This window comes from Spermophilus citellus (assembly GCF_964194105.1).
Source record: "Spermophilus citellus genome assembly, chromosome: 4".
Lineage (NCBI taxonomy): Eukaryota > Metazoa > Chordata > Mammalia > Rodentia > Sciuridae > Spermophilus > Spermophilus citellus.
The window spans coordinates 36,113,831-36,135,896 of NC_138185.1; the positions used below are offsets into that span (position 1 = coordinate 36,113,831).

Consider the following 22,066-nt stretch of genomic DNA (forward strand, 5'->3'; position numbering starts at 1 on the left):
ACCAGTATTTTACATAAGGAACAGACCAAGGGTTTAAATTGACAACATATTTGCATTGACTTTTCATTAACTTTTGTTTTAATGTCAGGAGACCTCTCTTCTGACCCCAACAACTCTACCCTAACTTCAGCATGGTTAATTGCTGTCATCCTCTGCTGCACTTTTCCTTTCCCCTTCCCATCTTTCCTTCCCCTGATAACCACTCCCACCCTAGTCTCTCTGCAGTGGGACTTTGACTGTTCCATCGTACTTTTTTTACAGTACGGTACCCCACAGTGGCAGTTTAGTATCAGAGCTCTTGGTTTGGTGCCTCCATTGAAGTGTGAAATCAATCTGCCATGGAAGGGAGCCCAGTGACCCCATTCAGAATGCTTGTTTCAGTCACTATATGTGAAGGAATGGGGTTCCATAGAGCAGACATGTCTGCCATTGCTCACCCCAGAGGGTGTAGGGGTCCAGTTCCAAATTAAAAGGAAGTGGGTTCCAAGCTAGACAGCCTTAAATGTACATTTACATGGGGTCTGTAAGTGTGTCCTGGGAGGCCTTCCTCAGCGGGAAAATTTCTTCCAAGTGCTATATGGCAATGAACTTTGGAGTGCCTCAGGTCTGGATTTCACTCCTGGTCATTCAGTCATTTGTCTGTGTAATCTTAACTAGTTGTTACCCTTTTCAATTCTACTTTCCTATCTATAGAATGAGGTTACTAGTTTTTCTCCCTAACAGGCCAGTACTAAGAATTAAATTGAACACTAAATTGAGAGCTCCCCAGCCCACCTGTCTCTGCCTTAGCATAAGGCCTGGAACATAGCTCTTCTGTAAGTGGTACTAGAAAACTGAGGGATTTTTTTCCTTAAAAGTCACATGTTTAAAAAAATTTCATGCTCTAAGATGTACATAGTTTGCTTTAATGTGATAATATCCAATATTCAACCTTTTAATAAAATTAATACTCCAGAAAGGATATAGCCACGTATTTTATGAAAAGCTTCAGGAGAAACATCTTTTTGGATTTAGTATCAAGAATTAAGCTGCCTCACACCAATTCCTTCTCATCTTACAGACTCTGATTGATCTTTCAGTTTTTTACCTTTGGCTACTAGGAAACTCAGTGTCAACTGCTGCAAAGACTTAGTCTTTGTACAGATATGACATTGACTTCATTGTACATATTTATTCTTGTTTTTCTCACTTACATTTCCCATTTTTAATCTTTGCCTTGTTTCTTGAAGCTACCTTCAAACCTTAATGTCACATGGGTATAAAATGCCTTTTTAAAAATTTATTTGTTCTTTTTATATATAAATGACAGTTAGAATGTACTTTGACATATTATACATATGTGGAGTATAACTTACTCTAATTAGGATCCCATTCTTGTATTTGAACATGATGTGGAGTTTCACCAGTCATGTATTCATATATGAACATAGGAAAGTTATGTCCAATTCATTCTAATGTCTTTCGTACTCCCATTGCCCCCCTTTATTCCTCTTTGTCTAACCCAATGAACTCCTCCCCACCCACCTGCCCTTATAATGTGTTAGCGTCCACATATTAGAGATAACATTTGACCTTTGGTTTTTTTGGCATTGGCTTATTTCACTTAACATGACAGTCTCCAGTTCCATCTATTTACTGGCAAATGCTGTAATTTCATTCTTCTTTAAGGTCAGGTAATATTCCATTGTGTATAAATACCACATTTTCTTTATCCATTCATCTGTTGAAGGGCACCTTAGTTCCATAGCTTAGCTATTGAGCTGCTATAGACACAGATGTGGCCATGTTCCTTAGTATGCTGACTTTGAGTCCTTTGGGTAAAATTCCCATGTTAATTTGTGTTGCATATCAGCAGGAGACCCATATGTACAGACCACCTGCAGCTGGCCCCACAGGTGTAGTCAAAACTGCTCATGTATCTTGAGAGTCTCACCCTTGTTCTTCCTTCCCTTCATACCCAACCACATCCTCTTGTTTCTGTTCTTTTACTCTGTCCCTTCCTCTTCCTCTCAGGATCACCTTCTATTTTCTCTTGTTTGGGTTCTTGTAGTGGCTTTGAACTTATCTGCCTGGCTCTGGTGATTTTCCACTGTCTGAGAGAGCTCTCATGCACACCTGTCACCTAGGCTTCCTGCCCTGTTAGCCTCATTTGCTGACATTGTCCTATATTTCTGCAGTATGGGACTCTTTACCATTCCCAGCACATACCAAGCCAGTTAGACCTCTTTCCCTGAGTGGTGCAGTTTTTCTGTCTCTACAGCTTTCCCTGCCCCTTAGGACTTCACTGAGATATCATCTCTTCTTCCCTGGCCTCTCTCAGGCAGGGTCGTCTCTCTCAGCTACCTCTGGTTTTTGGGTGTGTGCCATGGTCTTTAGCTACAGTGGCCTGTTGCTGCTCCTCCTCTTTCAGGGCCTGGTGCCCCTATAAACTCAGCATGTGTTTAATGAATGAGTTAATAGAGAATGTGGGGATCCCTTCCATATCTCTCAGCCTCCAACATGCTCTAAAACCACTGTTGCACATGAGGTACATTAACATTTTCACCTTTGTGTTATGCATGATGTAAATTTAGAAGACTTGGAAATAGGGCAAGTTAAATTGCAGCACTGACATTCCTAGGAAGGAGATAGGAAAAATAACCAGCATGCTTGGTTGGAAGTAAATTTACAATGAGATAATCCCAGGATCCTTGTATTCTAATTTTTCAAAATTTGATAAATGACTGGTTGTCATTGGTGATGACATAGTTGTTGCCACTCCAGAATAAGGAGAGAGGAAGTTGCTACAATGCTTCAGTGCCCTGTGCTGATTAGGATGGGCTTGTTCCCAGAAAGGGCTTTAGAGTCCTCACTTTGCAGATAGGGAGGTGGATGATTAGCCTGAAACTCAGAGCTAACTTATTCTGCCATTTGTTCATTTGTTCTTTCTTTTAAATAGAAGTATGTTCTGTGAGCTGCTACTGTGTTATTCACTAGGAATACAGACATGTGGATGGCATCCCCACTGTAGCTTACAGTCTTGCAAGGGAGGCCACTTCATGGACTAGTCATTTAAGCAGATATTCATAAGCACCTGAAGAAGGTGTCAGTTCAAAGGAGATAGAGAAAAATTATTCAGAAAAGCTTCATGGAGCTAGCCATACTTCTACTTTGAGAATATCTAGACTTTTAGAATATATAGAAGGAGTCTACCAAGCATGGGGACATTAAGGCATATTCTAAGCAGAGGGTGAAAAATTCAGATGTCTGTTGAAGAGTAGTGGGAGTTAGTGGGGAGGTGGGAGCTTGACCTGTGCTCTGAGCTGCAGTAATAGTGGCTTTCACTGAGGATCAGACTTGTGTATGACAGATTGCCCTGATACTGACCTGGAAGGTTCATCTAGGACACCACTAGATGTGGCTCTAATTTTCAAAGTAGGAGATGATGTGAACAGTGGAGAGAGAGAGAGGGGAAATAGGTTTGAGAATGCTTTAAAGATAAAATCGACAAACAAGATGTGGTGGCCAATTCTGGAGGTCTAGGGAGAGGGGAATTAAGAGTGTCTCCAAGGCTATGGCTGAAACCTCCAGGTGAAGTGGGAGCAGAAGCTAGGCCAGATCCTGGCCTGTGGTTGCATAGTACAGCCAAGTGCATGGAACACAGAGCTGTTACTAGTAGCCTTTGGGCTGTCAGAGAGTTAACTTGGCCTGTGTAAATGACCCACTCTGGCCTGGTTAACTGTGTTGCTTCTCTCAGAAAAGAGCTGGAGAGTTTATCTTCTGAGAGTAGAAATGCTCTCTTCCTAGTTAAGGAGGAGGAGAAGCTGGTCTGTGGTAACAGTTTTCCCCCCTCTACTTCTGTTGACTCATGGGAGATAAGAAGCAAAGCTTTGGGAGTAGAGAACTTTAGAGAGGACAAGCTGGGCTCGGTGGTGTATGCCTGTAATCCCAGTGGCTCAGTAGGCTGAGACAGGAGGATTGCAAGTTCAAAGCCAGCCTCAGCAACAATGAAATGCTAAGCAGCTCTGTGAGACCCTGTCTCTAAATAAAATACAAAATGGGGCTGGAGATATGGCTCAGTGGCCAATTACCCCTGAATTCAATCTCCTGTACCCCCCCCCATCCTCCCCAAAAGGGCAATACCTTATTACTGTGGGAGTTTGAGTGAACTCCTGCTGTAGAACTCAGGACTGCTAGCTGCAGAGTGAGAGCCCACTGTGGAGAGGGGATGCTTGCCTAGTGGTGGTGGTGGAGTCTTCCAAAAACCCAGGAAATATTGATCACTAGAGTAAGATTGAATGATTTATTTAAAAAGAGAGCCAAGCACAGTGGCGCACACCTGTAATCCCAGTGGCTTGGGAGGCTTAAGCAGGAGGATCATGAGTTCAAAGCCAGCGCTCAGCAATTTAGCAAAGCACTAAGCAACTCGGTGAGACCCTATCTGTAAATAAAATACAAAAAGTGGGGGAGGCTGGTGATGTGGCTCAGTGATCCAGTGCTCCTGAGTTCAAACCCTGGTATTCCCCTTCCCCCCAAAAAAAGAGAGACCAACATTTGCATTAGTCCATTTATAATCAAATTACACCAAGTTATTTGTGATCAAAGTCATGAAGCAGTGAGAAAAATACCAAATCAGACTGTACTGTTTAATTCTTTTTAGAAGGTAACTATGATGCTATCAGTACAACTCTGTTTTCCAAGCCTCACTTTTTTTTCTTCCAACTTTAAGAATTGTTTTTGTGCATGAAGAAGGAGCGGAGACCTCGATTTAAACAAGAATCAGGTACAGGTACAGGTACAGACAAGATCAGCTATGTGAAACCCTAATAAAATGTGTGTGAGGCACATCTTATTGCTCTGGAGGGACTTTTATCTTTTATTCCATAATCGCTAGAACCTCAGTGGGCCCATGATAGAATTCAGAGTTTCAGTGAATGCAAATGGGTTAAAAAGTTATCTTTATTTTGACCAAGTTCTAGTAAATATAGGTTTCCTCTTATTATGAATGTGAATGGAAAACACAATGGTATTAACAACATTTATCATCATTAGAAATTACAGCTCTTTTCATATTATACTTGTTGTAGAAATCTCAATGTAACACTTATGCTCTTTACTACTTTCAAGTTTAGAGTAGCCACTAAATTCAATACCGTCTGAGGAGACCCAGGTCCTACAACATGTATATATATTACTGTATCACAAATTTGTGTTATAAATTTTGGTAACTGTAAGTGTAATTGGTTTTCTTTTTAACCCTATGTATTATGTTTCCTGCATTTAAAAAACATTCTGAGCAAGTTTCATCTACTTCACAGTTGTCTAAAGAGGTCCATGGCACATAAAAAGTTAATGTCCCCTGGCTAAGATCATGTAGTTGTGGCTTGTGACCTCCACCTGGTGGCAGCATACTCCTTAAAGGTTAAATTTGTCTGTAATCAATGGTCGAGGAGAAATTTTAACTGTGCACTTGAGTATGATTTTCAAACATTTTTGACCAAATTAAGAAATAGGCTTTCCATCATAACTCCATACACAAATACTTAGGTTTCACAAAATAATCCTCAACCTTACCATATGACAAATCGATATTTTTTATTGCATTCTAATATTCTATTCAGTTCTCTTTCGTTAAAATAAAACAGAGGTTGCAAGACACTAAACTGTGCAGTTCAGTGGGCCACAGTACAGTTCAGTATCTTAAGAGACCAAATACCCCATTTTCAGCAACACAATACCTATATTTTAAATAACTGCCAACAAATACAGATGCACTTTACACCGTGTTTAAAAATTTGTTAAAAATATAAATTACATACAGTGAAAGGAACTGATTTTAAGTGTACACCTAAGATGGGCTATCAAGACAAAGAATATTCTCATCACCAAAGTTCCTTTGTGCCATTTCTAAGCTAGTTCCTCTCTGAACAGTCACTGTTCCCATGGCTTTGATCTTACATTGGTTTTGCTGTGTAGAATTTTATATAAATGTAATCACACAATATGTATTCTTTTGCTTAATGTAGTATCTTAAAGATGAATCCATGTTGAAGGTATCAATAGTTTGGTGAGCAGCATTCCATTGTGTCAATAACAAAGTGTTTATTTTGTTGATAGGCTTTTAGGCTGTCTTGAGTTCTAGTTATCATTTGTTAAAACCTCCATGACCATTTGCCTTTGTATCTTTGTATGCACATAAGCTTCTTGTCCCTTGGATAAATACCTGGGGTGGAATTGTTGATTTAGTCAGTTAATAAATATAAGTTTAGCTACAGGAAACTGCAAACGATTTGCCAACTGGCTGAACAATTTATGTTTCCACTAGCAATGTGTAAGAGTTTGGGTTGCTCTATGTCCTTCCCAACATTTGGTTTTGTGCCAGTATTTTTAACTTTAGTCATTCTGATGAGTGCTATAGGTGTCTCTCTTGGTGGTTTTAATTTGCCTTTGCTGGGTAATTAATGCTGTTCAATTCTTTTTTCAGGTACTTATTACCATTCATTTATCTTATTTATGAAGTATCTTTTCAGGCTTGAGATACTCATTTTTTTAATATTAATATGCAGGACTTCTTTACATGTTTTGTATACCAGTTTTTATGTCAGATATATGTATATATCAATACATTTTTTTCTAGTCTGAGGCTTACATACTCATTTTTACTAATTTTTTTTTTTACAAGCACAGGCTTTTAATTTGACAGTGTACAATTTAACAGTTTTTCTTTCAATATTTAGTGCTTTTTAGATCCTAATTCCATGGAATTATAGTACAGAATTAAGGGGAGGAAGCCGTTTAGCCAGAAAAGTGCAAAAATGACTTTGCCCTGTGGTTTGTAAACCAAACCTCTGGGTATCTTAGACATGCCCAGCCTACGGCCTTGATTGTCTATTCCTTTTCAGATTAATTTGTTCACAATTACCTTGTGACTTTCAGAAATTACTCACAAGGGGCAAGGACTTAAAAGGCTCCAACTTTTCATGGGACCTATAGGTGTGCCATCCAGGACAAAGCAGTAGCCACATGCGGTGATTTTAATTAAGTTGAAATTCAGCTTTTCAATTCTAACAGCCACATTGTGAGTGCCCACTAGCCACATATGGCTACTGGCTGTGCTGATGAACAGTGCAGATAGAGAATTTTTTTTCCCCAAAAGTGCTATATAGTACTAGTCAGTGGAATTAGAGGCCAGGCTTACATAGTTTATAGCATGTTTTAATGAAACAGTCTTTAATTTTGATAATTGACATCAACTACCTACTTTCTTTCCTTCCTTTTCATTCTTCCACTTTCTGTTTCTATCCTAAGATGTCTGTCCCAGCCAATCCTTTATGTCTCTTCTTTCCTAGTAGAAGGAAGAATTCCCCGGCCTTGCACAGAATCATTCTTTCCTGAAGCCTACCTAGTACTAACCTATTTAACTTCTTCAATGTTTGATAGTCTGCCAACTAAAACTGGGCATCCCCTTTCAGGGTGTGGTCCAAAGATAGGTATTTTGTCATATCTGTCCTGATCAACCTTGTAGTTCTTTGTAGCATTTCCACTATAAATTTTAAACTGAAGAAAAAATAATAGGTTATGACCTATAGCCCTGTCCCATATTAAGATTTCTGTCCATTAGTTTACTTGGTTACCATTTCATAATGAGCAACCACATAGGAATTTGTGAGATTCTCTTTCATAGTTGGGCATGAGCTGCACAGACATTGACTTTGCCATTAATGTCTTTCAGTGTGGGAATTTTGCTGTACTGGTGGATCTTCATATATCGCCACAAGGTTCAAACAAAGATACCAGCTGGTTTTCTGAACAGAAGAAAGAGGTATAGCAACATTTTTATTATTTAAATGCAATTATCCCCAAGTAACTCCAGCTACTAGAAGAGATATCAGCTCTCTTCAACTTTCATTTTCATTTGTGAGGGAAAAAAAAAGTTGAGCAGTGCTTAACACTTAAAAAAAAATAATGCTTGGATCCTCATTAACAGAAACATACATAGTTAGCTTTTCCCTACCTTCAGAAGTCCATACACTTCGTGTGCTATTCTTATTATTTTAATTTGAATTTTGCAGTATTGGAGATCAAACCCAGGGTCTTGTGCTTACATTCTATATGAGCTGTATCCCCATTCTTAATTCTATTATTTAAACCAAAAATTGTACACCTCTTTGTTTTGGGGAGAAGAGTTCTCTATATTTAAAAAAAAAATAAGAGGAGAAAGGGGAGGAAGAGGATGAGGAAATGGAGTTGATAAAAAGAGGAAGAAGAGGAAAAGGAGAAGGGGAAACTATTCCAGATGATTGGGAACCTGCAACAGGCATGGTGGTTAACTCAAGGCTGGTCTTTCACACTCATCTTAAACCCCATCTTTTATCTTCTACCAGCCTTTCATTGTCTTGAGTTTTTCACAAGGGAGGAGATATTTGTCCCTTCTCTCCTGTTGGTCAGTCAATAAAGCAAATAGTCAAGTATGGACATGTAATTGACCCTGAAACAACACATGTTCAAACTGCACAGGTCTACTTCATGTGGAATTTATTTTTGGAGATTTATGACAGTTTGAAAAAACTATCAGACAAACTCTGTAGCCTTGGAATATTGAAAAAAAATTAAGAAAAAGTTGTGTCATGAACACATGAAATAAATGTAAGACAATAGTCTATTTTATTATTTACCACCATAAAATATATACAAATCTATTATAAAAAGTTAAGTTTTAGCAGAGGTCAAACACACAAATACAGACCATACCTGGCACCATTTGCAGTTGAGAGAGATGAAAGCAGTTGTAAAAGTGCAGTTTTAATTCACAACTATACAAAGTTAACTGTGGTGCGTTCTGTGCTATTGCATCTCACAACTGCCATTCCAGTGAGTACAGGTATTATATCTGCTGAGAATACTGTGTGAGGTGGTGGTCTCCACATGAACAATTTGTTTTTCTAATAAATTGCCTGTCCCTACATTTCCTGGGGTTTTCCAGAATTTTTCACCACATATAATACATACACTGTATAAAATTTGTGTTGACTGTTTTATGTCATTGTGAAGCTTCCAGTCACTAGTAAGTTATTAGTAATTAAATTTGGGTGAGTTGGAAGTTATACTCAAATTTCCAGCTGAGCAGAGGACAGTATCCTAATCCTGTTTGTTATCAGTAATACACTATATGATGTTTGACCTCTTTATGCTTCAGCCTCCTCATCTGCAAATGAAGAGGTTTGACCAGACACTGCCTAAGTTACCTCTCTGTTCTAACTTACTGTAGGGTCCTCCCCTTCCATGTTCCTGTGGTGGAGGGTTAGAAGGTGCATTTAGTTATCACATACTTTGCTTACTTCTCCAGACCTTTGCTTACCAAAGAGCAGAGGTAGTCACTTTAATGTAATTTTCAAAGTACCATTGCACTTTGTTTTTTCCATGATATTCATGTGTCAATTTTTAGAGCTAGAAATAAAAGTAAGTTTTATTAAAAGGCACTATTATATGAAAAAGTGGTAATAGTTGCTTAAAATTAAAAAAGTTTTCCTTTCATAACTGTTTTAGCCAACTTTTAGAAATCACTAAAGCTTTCCCTCCTCCAAAATTATAGGATAATACATTTTCAGTCAAAGGATAATACCATCAGGACTTTGCTGTCATTTCCAAAGGATATATGGTGATCTAAAGATGAGAGAAGAAAGGTACAAGGTTCAGTAGGATGAAATTTATCATTCAGATAATTAACCATGGACTGTCCTCTTCAAAACTTAATATCAAGCAGGCCAACATTTACTGCCACCCACCTTCACATAATTCCAAACTTTAGCTTACTAGCAGTCTGCGTGATTTAACATGTGAAGTAAAATTCTTTAATTGTTAAAAAATTCATTTCCCTAAAGTGACTAATACTTCACCTAAAGGGACTTTAACTGGAAAGCTTCTGGCTTAACTTATCAGTAGTGTTCTAGATTCCACTATTCCAGGCCCAGATTTTCCTGCATTCTCTCAGCTTTACCTCTTTGGCCTTAGACCTTTCATGTTGATACTTAATCATTTTTTGCCCACGAGATAGTTGATATGGAATGTTTCAAAGCCAGGGGTATGTGAGTCACCTCCCAGGCCAAGTGTGAGGTTTCTTCATGGTGCCACATGCCGGTGCATTGCTCCAACTAGTACCTAGTTCAGAGCAGCCAAGCATGACTTTGCAAAGTTGCGCAGTGCACAACAGGACCTGCAGAGCAATGCTGCAGTGGCAGCTGCAAGGGAGATCATGCCAGCAAGCTGAGCTTTTCTCTCAAATCAAAGTACATGTCTGACTGCTGCTATTTTTAAGTTGTACCTTTATAACACATGTTCACCAACATTAAAATTGCTTCTGGATAATTTGTGTGTTTAAGAAAGGAGAAGAGCTAGTTGAAGAATCATGACTTTGCCCTATTAGTTCTTTCATCATTTTTATCATTAGACTATCTCACAGTTGGGATTTCATGGGCAGACAGTTTGAGTGCATTTAACAGCTACTTTCTACAGTGAAAGTCTAAGAAAAGAAGTTTAATTATATGTATTAAACATATATTTATTTTGAGTCCAGCACAAGTAGTCTTTGTACCCAAACAGTCAAACTAAAACGGTTCCATTTGTAAACTCGAGGAAGCAAATGTAAAGCCCCTAGAGAAGCCTTATGTTTCTCCTGGTTCCTTATTGATTTTAACTTGGTCTTTTCTTCTGCCCCTAAAATGTCATATTGTTGGCAGTTTTTCTTTTCATGCATTGTTCTGATTCAGCAGAGAATGCTTCTGTAAGTGCAGCATGGTCAGTTAACTAGGTATTGTGACCACATTGCACACGGTTGTCCTTCCATTTGTGAAACCTGATTCACAAAGGACAGCTTTGGAACTATAAGGAGAAACTTTATGTGTATAGGCCTATGCTCTATTTTTTCATACTATTTTTAGTTCTAGCCTTATAGGGTATTTATGGCCAAATTTTAACAATCCTTGTTTCCATGTATGTCTTTCACATATTTTCTAGCTCAGTCATAGTTGAACCCTGCATGTGAAGTAAAATTCTTTAATTGTTAAAACAACAGTACAAGGCAAGGCTGCTTTTCTGTTGTGTGAACAATGCCAAAACACTCAACTGTAAATGGATATCTCTCTATTCCACAAAGCACTGCATCTTTGGGCTGCTAAATAACAAGCAGGAGAGAGGAGACCAGTGTTTGTATTTTATCTAGAAACTTCTATTTGTTAGTTAAATCAAGGGTTTTATATACTGTCTAAAGGGTATAGGCATTTGCAATAAAGGAAAAGTTTTGCTATGGTTGCTTTTCAGAGCAGCTTAAAATTTGTTAATGTTTTAATTTATGAAGATTCTCAGAGATGGCATTGTAAGAAACCACTGAAACAGGTTTGAGGTAACCTCTGCAACTCTGAGCCTGCTGTAGCGTCTTTGGGAATTGAACCAGGATTTATCACTACTAAGGCATCATTTTTATGTATAGTTTTCCTCTCTTTCCCTGCACTACAGTACATTATCCTAGTAGTGCAGGACTACACTGAATGTCTTCCAATATACAAACCAATAGCTAGAAATTGGGTTGTGTTTATGGCGTGCTGAAATTTAATTAAATTCCTCTGTTATTGTTACTTACTAAATATTAATCTACTTTATAGAAATAAGAGAAGTTAAATTATTTTCATCAATAGATAAATATTGTACAGTTTAACAAAAGCAAATGGGTATATGCGATATTAGTAGCATGAATGTGGAAGAAAATCAAATTACTATTTCCAGTTCTGTTTAATCCACTGCTCAACTAACTCTCTTCAGTAGATTTCTAAACTTGAAGCCAGAACCTAATGAATAAGGTGTTTACATTTAAAAAAATTGAAATGAGTTTGTAAACAGGAAACTTTTCTATATAAAAGTCACTGTTTCTGGCTCTTCCCAAACATGTTAGAAGATCTGGGAATGCTATGTTTGTAGATATAACTGTAGTGTGGTAGAACCATGGTGGCTGCCTCCCATTGCCTGGGCTGTGGTCTGGGACCCTATGACTTTTGCACCAACAATATGTGAATATGTTCTTACTCCTGACTCCTTCCCTGTCTACACTCTCCTGCCTGGCCACAGTGGGCATGTTCCTGGGGCCCTTCCTGCCAGCAGCATTGGCTCCATTGTTTCTTCTATTCATCATAATAACTGACTGATATTTATTTGAAAGCATACTTCATCTCACCAATTTTATCACCACATCACCCTGATTTTTAAACTGAAGTAATAATCCTTTTTGTCTTCCTTTTTGATTTGTGAAACTGAAGCAGAGAGAAATAAATAATTTTTGAGATTATAAACCAGCATTATGGTTTTAAACAAACTTTGGTAGCATGTTTAAGTCTGCAATAATATCCACCACTCCTATAACATTTCTTTCAATATTCATAGCTAAATTAAAAAGCAAGCAGAAGGAAATGTTCAGCATTTTAATGTGTATATTGTTAGCTTTTTCGCATTGCATTAAATTAGAAAATTATATCCAATTTTGTATTTATCTTAGGAAGTCTGTTTGCTGTTAAAAGAAACCATTCTTTCAAGAGTTAAGGAGTACTTGGAAGTTCATAAACAGCACAGGCCATCAAATACAGAATTCACAAGATCCAGTCCCTTGTCCTTAAAAGGTAGGCACAGAGCACTTTGATTTGGGATAAAGAAAATAAAATTTTTGCTTTGTAGAGACGGCAATTATATTTGACTCTGACTGTCATGTTAGTATAATGATACATTTGAAAAGTATGTTGTAATGAAGATACTTTTGTTTGGGTAAAGAAAATTAACCAAAAAGCCCTCAAGGACTTTTAATGGTAGGCAAAATATATAAAAATAGCAAATAAAACATTCCTAAGGAAACAAAATTTTTAAAGTTTTTTTTTGACAAGTAATCTTGCAAATGGATTTACATTAATACTGACTTAAATTTATCCAGAGCTTAATGCTTTTTAAAAAATGTTTTTATATATGTCACCCTATTTCAAAGGTTCTCAAATGGGCAGTCCCCAGAGGACATTTGGTAATGTCTGTAGTTTCAGCTGTCATAACTGGAAGAGGTGGGGTGCTATTAGCATGTAAAGGGTAGAGGCCAGGAATGACACTATACATTCTACAATGCACAGGCAGCCCTGGACTAAAGAAGGAATTATCAGCCCCAAAACATGAACGGCACCAAAGTTGAGTTCTCGGTCATATGTCCTATTAACAGTAATATCTTTTGAGTTACAGGTGGAAAACGCTCAGAGACTATAAAACTATAAACATCTTGTCCAAGTAAAATATCCTTGTCTTGAGGACAGAGACTATCATTTACTTAGCATCGTCACTGCCCATCCCCCTTCCTCGAGTGCTTGGCCCGCCTGATACACAGATGCCATGACATGAATGAATTCGAGGGTGATCAGTGATAGAACCTGAACCCACACTCTCTCTTCTGACTTCCATCCCAGTGTTCTTCCTACTCTATCAATGTTGGATTTCTAATATTTTTTTTTTACTTTAAGTCATATTTCATACCATTCTTTCTCATGCAAATATGGTCAGTCTAGCTTAGTTCTCAGAGGATAGTGCCTGGACTGCTGTGAGCCAACTACGCTAATATAATACCTCTTTAGGACAAACATGTTAAGTACTCTCTCTGAAGGCTTTCTTGATCCAAGGTGTTTTGCCCCAGTGTAGAGGACAAGTAGGTGGGCAGATTAACGTTACCCAAACTGAAACCCTTAAATGGGATTTTCATTCCAAACAGAGTTGAATTGAATAATGCTCTCTGGTTTGTCACTTAGTAGTAGTATAAGTCTTGAGAAAAGCATAAGAGTTTGCATGCTTTGTACCCCAGCAGACCTGGTTGGTCTCACTTTCTAAATCGTCAAAAGGGAGAGGAATAGAGCAATATTTCAAGACCTCCATCTCTGGTATTAGAAATACTATATATAGTTGGCTTAGTCATTACCGATTCTCAACCAGCCCTTCCCTTGTATTCTTTGAGTGCTGAGTCAAAGTTAAATACTGTTTCAGCCTCTCTCACAGATAGGGATCACAGTTCTTGCCCCCAAGAGAAAATGAGAGCCTTTCTTCAGCTCATGTAGGGAAGATGTTTGTTTATTTTTAAACAAAAAAGTAATCTTACCATGTACACAATTTTGAAACCTATCTTTCCCATCTAATATAAAAGTCATTTATATATATCACTATTTTAAAACTTTTAATTTTTTGATAGAATATACATAACATAAAATTTACTATTTTAACCATTTTTTAAAATTTTAATTTGTTATATGACAACAGAATGCATTACAATTCCTATTACACATATAGAGTACAATTTTTCATATCTGTGGTTGTGCACAAAGTAGGGTCACATCCTTGTGTCTTCATACATGTACTTAGGATAATGATGACCATCGCATTCCACCATCTTTCCTATTCGCTTTCCCTTCTCCTCCTTCCCCTTTTCCCCTTTGCCCTGTCTAATAGAATTTATTTAATCCTCCCATTCCCCACCCCCCCACCCATTGCATATTATGAATCAGCATCCTTAAATCAGAGGAATCATTCGGCATTTGTTTTGGGGGGATTGACTTACTTCACTTAGCATATATTCTCCAGCTCCATCCACATTTTCTTTATCCATTCATTTACTGAAGGGCATTTAGGTTGGTTCCACAGTTTAGCTATTGTGAATTGTGCTGCTATGAACATTGATGTGGATGTGTCCCTGTAATATGCTTCTTTTAAGTTCTTTGGGAATAGACTGAGGAGTGGAATAGCTGGGTCAAATGGTGGTTCCATTCCCAATTTTCCAAGAATTCTCCATACTGCTTTCTAGATTAGCTGCACCAGTTTGTAGTTCCACCAGCAAGGTATGAGTGTGCCTTTTTCCCCACATCCTCACCAACACTTATTGTTGTTTGTATTCTTAATAGCTGCCATTCTGACTAAAGTGAGATGAAATCTTAGAGTAGTTTTGATTTGCATTTCTCTAATTGCTAGAGATGTTGAACATTTTTTTCATATATTTGTTGTTTGGTTGTATATCTTCTTCTGAGAAGTGTCTGTTCAGTTCCTTGGCCCATTTATTGATTGGGTTATTTGGTGTTAAGATTTTTGAGTTCTTTATATATTCTAAAGATTTGTGCTCTATCTGATATATGAGTGGTCAAAATTTGCTCTCAAGATGTAGGCTCTCTGTTCACCTCACTGATTGTTTCTTTTGCTGAGAAGAAGCTTTTTAGCTTGAATTTATTGATTCTTGGTTTTAATTCTTACACTATAGGAGTCTTATTAAGGAAGTTGGGTCCTACTCCAACATGATAGGGATTTAGGCCTACTTTTCTTCTAATAGATGCAGTGTCTCTGGTTTAGTTCCACTTTAAGTTTTGTTCATGGTGAGAGATAGGGGTTTAGTTTTATTTTGTTGCATATGGATTTCCAGTTTTCTCAGCACCTTTTGTTGAAGAGGCTATCTTTTCTCCAATATACGTTTTTGGCACCTTTTTTAAATATAAGATAACTGTAATTATATGGGTTAGTCTCTGTGTCCTCTATTCTGTACCATTGATCTACAAGTCTATTTTGGTGCTAATACAGTGCTGTTTTTGTTACTATTGCTCTGTAGTATAGTTTAAGGTGGTATAGTGATGCCACCTGCTTCACTCTTCTTGCTAAGGATTGCTTTAGCTATTCTGGGTCTCTTATTTTTCCAGATGAATTTCATGACTGCTTTTTCTATTTCTATGAGAAATGTCATTGGGATTTTGATTGGAATTGCATTAAATCTGTACAGTGCTTTTGGTAGTATGGTCATTTTGACAATATTATTTCTGCCTACCCAGGAACTAGGAAGATCTTTCCATCTTCTAAGGTCTTCTTTAATTCTTTCTTTAGCATTCTGTAGTTTTCATTGTGGGGGTCTTTCACATCTTTTGTTAGATTGATTCCCAAATATTTTTTTGATGCTGTAGTAAATGAGGTAGTTTTCCTTGTTTCCTTTTCAGAGGATTTGTCATAGAAATGCCTTTGATTTATAGGTGTTGATTTTGTATCCTGATACTTTGCTAAATTCATTTACTAATTCTAGAAGTTTTCTGGTGGAATTTTTTGGTGTACACTTTGGTAGCAGTAAATACTCTGAACATTGTTGTGCAATCATCTGTCATCACCATTACCCATCTCCAGAACTTTTTCATCATCCCACACTGAAATTTTGATACTCATTAAATAGCAATTTTCCATTTTCCCCTCCCCCTGCCTCTAGTAACAACCATTCTGCTTTCTGGATCCATGAATTTGACTAGTCTAGGTACCTCACATAGGTGGAATCACAATATTTGATCTTTTTTTTTTTTTTTGTCTAGCTTATTCTACTTAGCATGTTTTCAAAGTTCATACTGTAGCATTTATCAGGATTTCATTTCTTTTAAAGCTGAATAGTATTTCATTAATATATTCAGTGTATACCACATTTTGTTCATTTGGATTATTTACACTTTTTGGCTGTTGTGGATGCTGCTACAAAAATTGTTGTACAGATGATATTTTCAAGTCCCTGAATTCAGTTCTTTTGGATATATACCTACAAGTGGTATTGCTGGATCATATGCTAATCCTGTTTATCTTTTTTTAAGGTATTGCCATATTTTTTTCATAATAACCATATCATTTTACATTCCCACCAGCAATGCATGGAGCTTCCACTTTCTCTACATCCCTGCCTGAACTTATATTCAGTTGGTTTGATAATAACCATTCTAATCTGTTTGAAACAATACCTGATTGTGGTTTTGATTGACATTTCCTTAATAATTAGTAATGTTATCATCTTATATGTTGACAATCGTGTACTCATTGGTCATTAGTGTATCTTCCTTGGAGAAATGTCTACTTCAGTAGGGTTGTTTTGTTTTTGTGTTGTTGTTTCTTATAGGAATTATTTTTATGTGTATTAATTTTGTTATTAGATATATGATTGGCACATATTTTTTACATTCTGTGGTTTGTTTTTTGAGTCTCTTGATAATGTAGTTGTACCTACATGTTTTTAATTTTGATACAGCCAGTTCATTTATTTCTTCATTTGTTGATGATATATCTAAGAAACTGTTGCTGACTCCAGTGTCATAAAGCTTTCCCTTTATTTTTTCTTCTAAAAATATAAGAAATTCTATAGAACTTAACTTAGGTATTTGATCATTTTGAGTTAATTTTTGTATATCATTTCGGGTAAGAGCCTAGCTTCATTGTTTTGTATGTGGATATCCAGTCTTCCTAGCACATTGCTGAAAAGATTGTCCTTTCCCCTGGAATGGTCTTGGTACTCTTGTTGAAAATCATCTGACTATGGGCTGGGGATGTGGCTCAAGCGGTAGCGCACTCGCCTGGCATGCGTGCGGCCCGGGTTCGATCCTCAGCACCACATACAAAACAAAGATGTTGTGTCCGCCGAAAACTAAAAAATAAAAAATATTAAAAAAAAAAAAAGAAAATCATCTGACTATATATGTGATGATTTATTCCTGGGATTTCTGCTCTATTCCACTTCTATGTTTGTCTTTATCCCAGTCAGTTCTACACTGTCTGGATACTGTAACTTTGTAGTAAGTTTCAAAATCCCAGAGCATGAGTCTTCCAATTTTGTTAATTCTTCTAAAGTGACTATTCCACAACTGTGTGTATGTGTGTGTGTTTTCCTGGGGGATTTAGCCTTCTGGCACTCTATCACTGAACTGAACTCCTGGAACTTTTTATTTTGAGACAGGGTCTTGCTAAATTGTCCAGGTATGCTATGGCACCTAGCCCACATAGCCATTTTAAGTGACTACATAGCATTCCATTAAATGCCTGTACTATTAATTTATTGATGAATTTTTTAGATTGCATCAATATTTGTACTATTATAAAGAATAGTCCAATGAACATCCCAAGAATATTCATATTTGAACACTTCTAATTCTTTGTATTTACAGTTTGTGAAAGCTAAGGATATTGATGCTATATATAGTATATAAATTGTAAATATTTTTTCTCTGTCATTTTCCTTTGACTTGATTCTCTTTCTACCTCAGGAGCCCTCCACTGACCACTAATGGGACTAATACTAGGTTTTCTTATAGTGAGATAAGTAGTGTGATTGATTGCCCTTGGAAACTGCCTCTCCATTCTCATCTTGTACCACTTTTATCTTCTTGCTTGTTCTAGCTGTGGCAAACTTAATTCCTTTCTTCCAAAGCTCTATTCTTCTGTTCTTCTTAAGATGGGGCCTTGTTCTTATTGGAGCTTAGTCTTCTTTTTACCTATTTTATCTTCAGCTTTCTGGGCAAAGTTCATTGCTCAAAAAAGAGCATTAATCTCAAGTATATACAAAGAACTCAGAAAACACCAATAATAATAACAACAACAACCCAATCAACAAATGAGCAGAGGAAGTGAACAGACACTTCACAGAAGAATGATTATGCATGGTCAACAAATATATGAAAAAATGTTCAACAACTCTAGCAATTAGAGAAATGCAAATTAAACTACATTGAGATTCCAGCTCACTTCAATCAGAATGGCAATTATCAAGAATACAAGTAAAATAAATGTTGGTAAGGATGTAGGAAAAAAGGTTCAGTCATACATTGCTGGTGGAACTCCAAGTTGGTACAACCACTGTGTAAAGCAATATGGAGATTCCTCAGAAAACTTGGAATAGAACATCATTTGACCCAGTTATCCCACTGCTCAATATATCCCAAAGGATTTAAAATCAGCAATGATGCAGCCACAATCAATGTTTGTAGCAGCTCAATTCACAACAGCTAAACTATGGAACCAACCGAGGCACCCTTCAACAGATAAATGGATATAGAAATTATGATATACATTCACAATGGAATATTACTCAGCCATAAAGAAGAATGAAGTTATGGCATTTGCCAGTAAATGGATGGAACTGGAGACTGTCATGCTAAGTGAAATAAGCCAGTCCCCAAAAACCAAAGATCAAATGTTCTCTGTGATATGTGGCTAACACAGAATAAGTGGAGAAGGGGGAAGAATAGAAGTTTATTGGATTAGACAAAGGTGAATGAAAGGAAGGAGATGGTATGGGGAATAGGAAAGACAGTAGAATGAATCGGACATAACGTTCCTATGTTCCTTTATGAATATATCATCAGTGAAACTCCACATCATGTACAACCTCAAGAATGGGATCCTAATTCCTATAAGTTATACTCCATGTATGCATATATCAAAATACACTAAAATTTCATGTCTATCTAAAAAGAACATATAGCATTTTTCAAAAAGTATATCTGTCAATAGATCACCACCACACTGGATGTCCCTTCATAACATTTGAGGAATGTCAGGTGCACAAACATGTAAGCCACTGAAAGACAGGTGCTTCCCCTTTTATTCTCTTGTTTTCTCTCCAGCATGGAGTGCAGTTCCTGGCTTGCAGTAGGTAATGTGTATTCACATAGGTAATAAGTCCTGTAAATGGTTGTATCTTTCCTGCTCCTAACAAAATTGAGAGTTGGCGTAATTTGCCTGCCCTACAACCCAGTATTTGATATACCTTTGTACCTTTACTTTTTTTAAGCTTCTCCTTTGTCTGACAAACTCCTATTTCACTCTTAAGACCCAAATCAAACACTGCTTCTCCAGTCTTCTTCAATTTCAGTACCTTTATCCTTTTTAAGAGTCAACTTAGCTGGGTGTGTTGGCCAACACCTGTAATCCTAGCAGTTTGGGGTGCTGAGGTAGGAGGATTGCAAGTTCAAAGCCAGTCTCATCAGCTTATCAAGGCCCCAAGCAACTTAGCGAGAACTTGTCTCCAAATAAAATATAAAAAGGGCTGGGGATGTGGCTCAGAGGTTAAGCACCCTTGGGTAAAATCCCCAGTACCAAAAAAGAAAAAAATCAACTAAAACGTTATTTCAATAGATTCAGTAAAAATTAGTGATACAAGGAAATTTTTTAAAAAGACTCAACTGATGTCAGTTTCCATCAGTTCCATCTCATCAATATTTTCCCTAGTCTTGTCCAACATTGGGTGTTACCAGCGGTTTAATTTTTGCCAACTGACAGTCCAAAAAATCAAAAAGGAGATGTCATGCTTTTTGATTTTTATTTATCTTTATGTTTTTATTTGTTTCCTGACTGAATTGTATATTTACAGTTTGGGTTTGTATCAATTGTTTGCCTATTTCTTCCTAGTTTTCACTTTTTCCTACTGTCACTTCTTGGTCAAGGTTCTTCTTAATCAGCTCTTGAATTACTGCCACAGCCTCCCTTCTGATTTTCCTTCCAATTTATCCACACCTCTTCTGCCAAAATGGCCTTTTGAAAACAAAAATATGATAGTCCCCAACTTGAAACCCTTTGTGGTCAGGGACCTTAGTTGCCAAATATCTTTTATCCAGTTTCTTCTCTGCATGAGACTAGCCAGATGGGTCTGGCTCTTTATCAGAGAACAAGTTGATTAAAAGTATTAGGTAGCTCTCAGGATCCATGAGGAATGGCTGGCAAGTTCCATTCTGAAAGTGCACAAACAGGACAACCTCAGTCACAAGATGGGGTCAGCTTTGGTAAGTATACCATTTCAGCTGCCATCCATGAAGCTCAGGACTGAGCATCAGAAATCTCTGTCCCACCTGCAGAGATTGACTGCCCAGCATGTGGCCACTCCCTGTGCAGCTGTCTAAGTCTCTGCAAGCAAACCAGATCTGTGGCTTTCCCTAGTTGCAAATGAATTGGGAAGCGAAAGTTTGGCTTTTACCTTTGGGAAGGTGAGACTTATAAAACACAGAAAGTTGCCAAAGCATTGGAGGATGATCAAAATGTTTGGGTAGGTGGACAGAAGTTACAGTTATTTGCTAAAAATTTTCTCTTGGCTTTCTTTTTCCATGAACTTCCAAATTATTATTTATAACAACAAACTATTTCTTAATAGCACAACCTTCCCAGCTATCAAGGACATATGCTCAGCATCTCCCCCAAAAGAAATGACCCAATTCTCCAGTTCCAGCTCCAAGTCCAGGATTTCTAAGTTATCTTTTACTTCCTCTAATTCTTTCATGAACCATATTTGTTAATTTGTCAAATAAATGTGAAGTTTATTTACGAGCATACCTTAAACAGAAGAGAAGGGAAACAGAAAACAAAAAACAAAATTAATATATGTGAATATGTACATGATGCAACACGGAAGACCCTACGAGCAGATTCCTGTTCCTGACTTTTATAACCATGAAACATGTAGTTTATGTCTTCCCTCCAGTAGTATTTATTTCATGTTCTCTATTTTAGCTAATAACTCAGCTGATCAGGATTCCTTCCCTTCATTCCTGAGGGACTTGAGGTCTTGTGTTGGTGGGGTTGCTATTGTTTAATTAACTTCCAGCAGTACGTATGCTCCATGAGGTAGCACCCATTTACCATTCCCTGTATTTTCTCCATGTCTGTGTCCCAGTGTGTCATCCTGACTACCATTTCAATTTCCCTTTGGATTTGTTTGTCTATGATTACATAACACTTTGAAGTTGGCAACCGATTCCTTCTTGTCTGCTGTGTTCTATAACCCCCCCTTTTTTTTTTTAGTTTTTTAAAAAAATATGTTTTTAGATATTGATGAGCCTTTATTTTATTCATTTATTTATATGTGGTGCTGAGAATCAAACCTAGTGCCTCACACATATTAGGCAAGTGCTCTACCACTGAGCCACAATTCCAACCCCTATAACCTTCTTTTGAGAGCTAAAAGAGTCCTCAGGATGGAACTCAGGTTTTTGCTGAGGGTGTCACTTCCTACTTCCATACCTTGGTTACAGGAACCATGTGTCCAGCCAAAGCAATACATGCTGTTCTGTAGATAAAAGCATGTGTTGCATCTTTAGGTTATGAGCTTATCTCAGTTCCATAAGATCCTGACTGAATTTACAGTAAACCTTTCCATCATTTTGTAAGGCTAGCTACATTTGAACATTGATAAGACCATCGACTTTTATGACCAACTTCCTTATTTTGTTCCCTGTTAAAGCCAGTTTCTTTATCAGAAGCACCGTGA

General features: G+C 37.3%; 1 protein-coding gene across 2 annotated transcripts in view; it reads left to right on the top strand.

Moving 5' to 3' along the window:
* The window catches only part of SLX4IP (SLX4 interacting protein), a 196,728-nt gene that overhangs the window by 117,492 nt on the left and 57,170 nt on the right, over positions 1 to 22,066 (top strand). Inside the window, exons 3-4 of one of the 2 annotated variants that reach the window (XM_081290498.1) lie at positions 7,712 to 7,801; positions 12,521 to 12,641. In XM_081290498.1, the coding sequence (XP_081146624.1) occupies positions 7,712 to 7,801; positions 12,521 to 12,641 (211 nt within the window). The remainder of the gene's footprint in view (positions 1 to 7,711; positions 7,802 to 12,520; positions 12,642 to 22,066) is intronic. The other variant, XM_081290499.1, reaches the window with a different exon arrangement.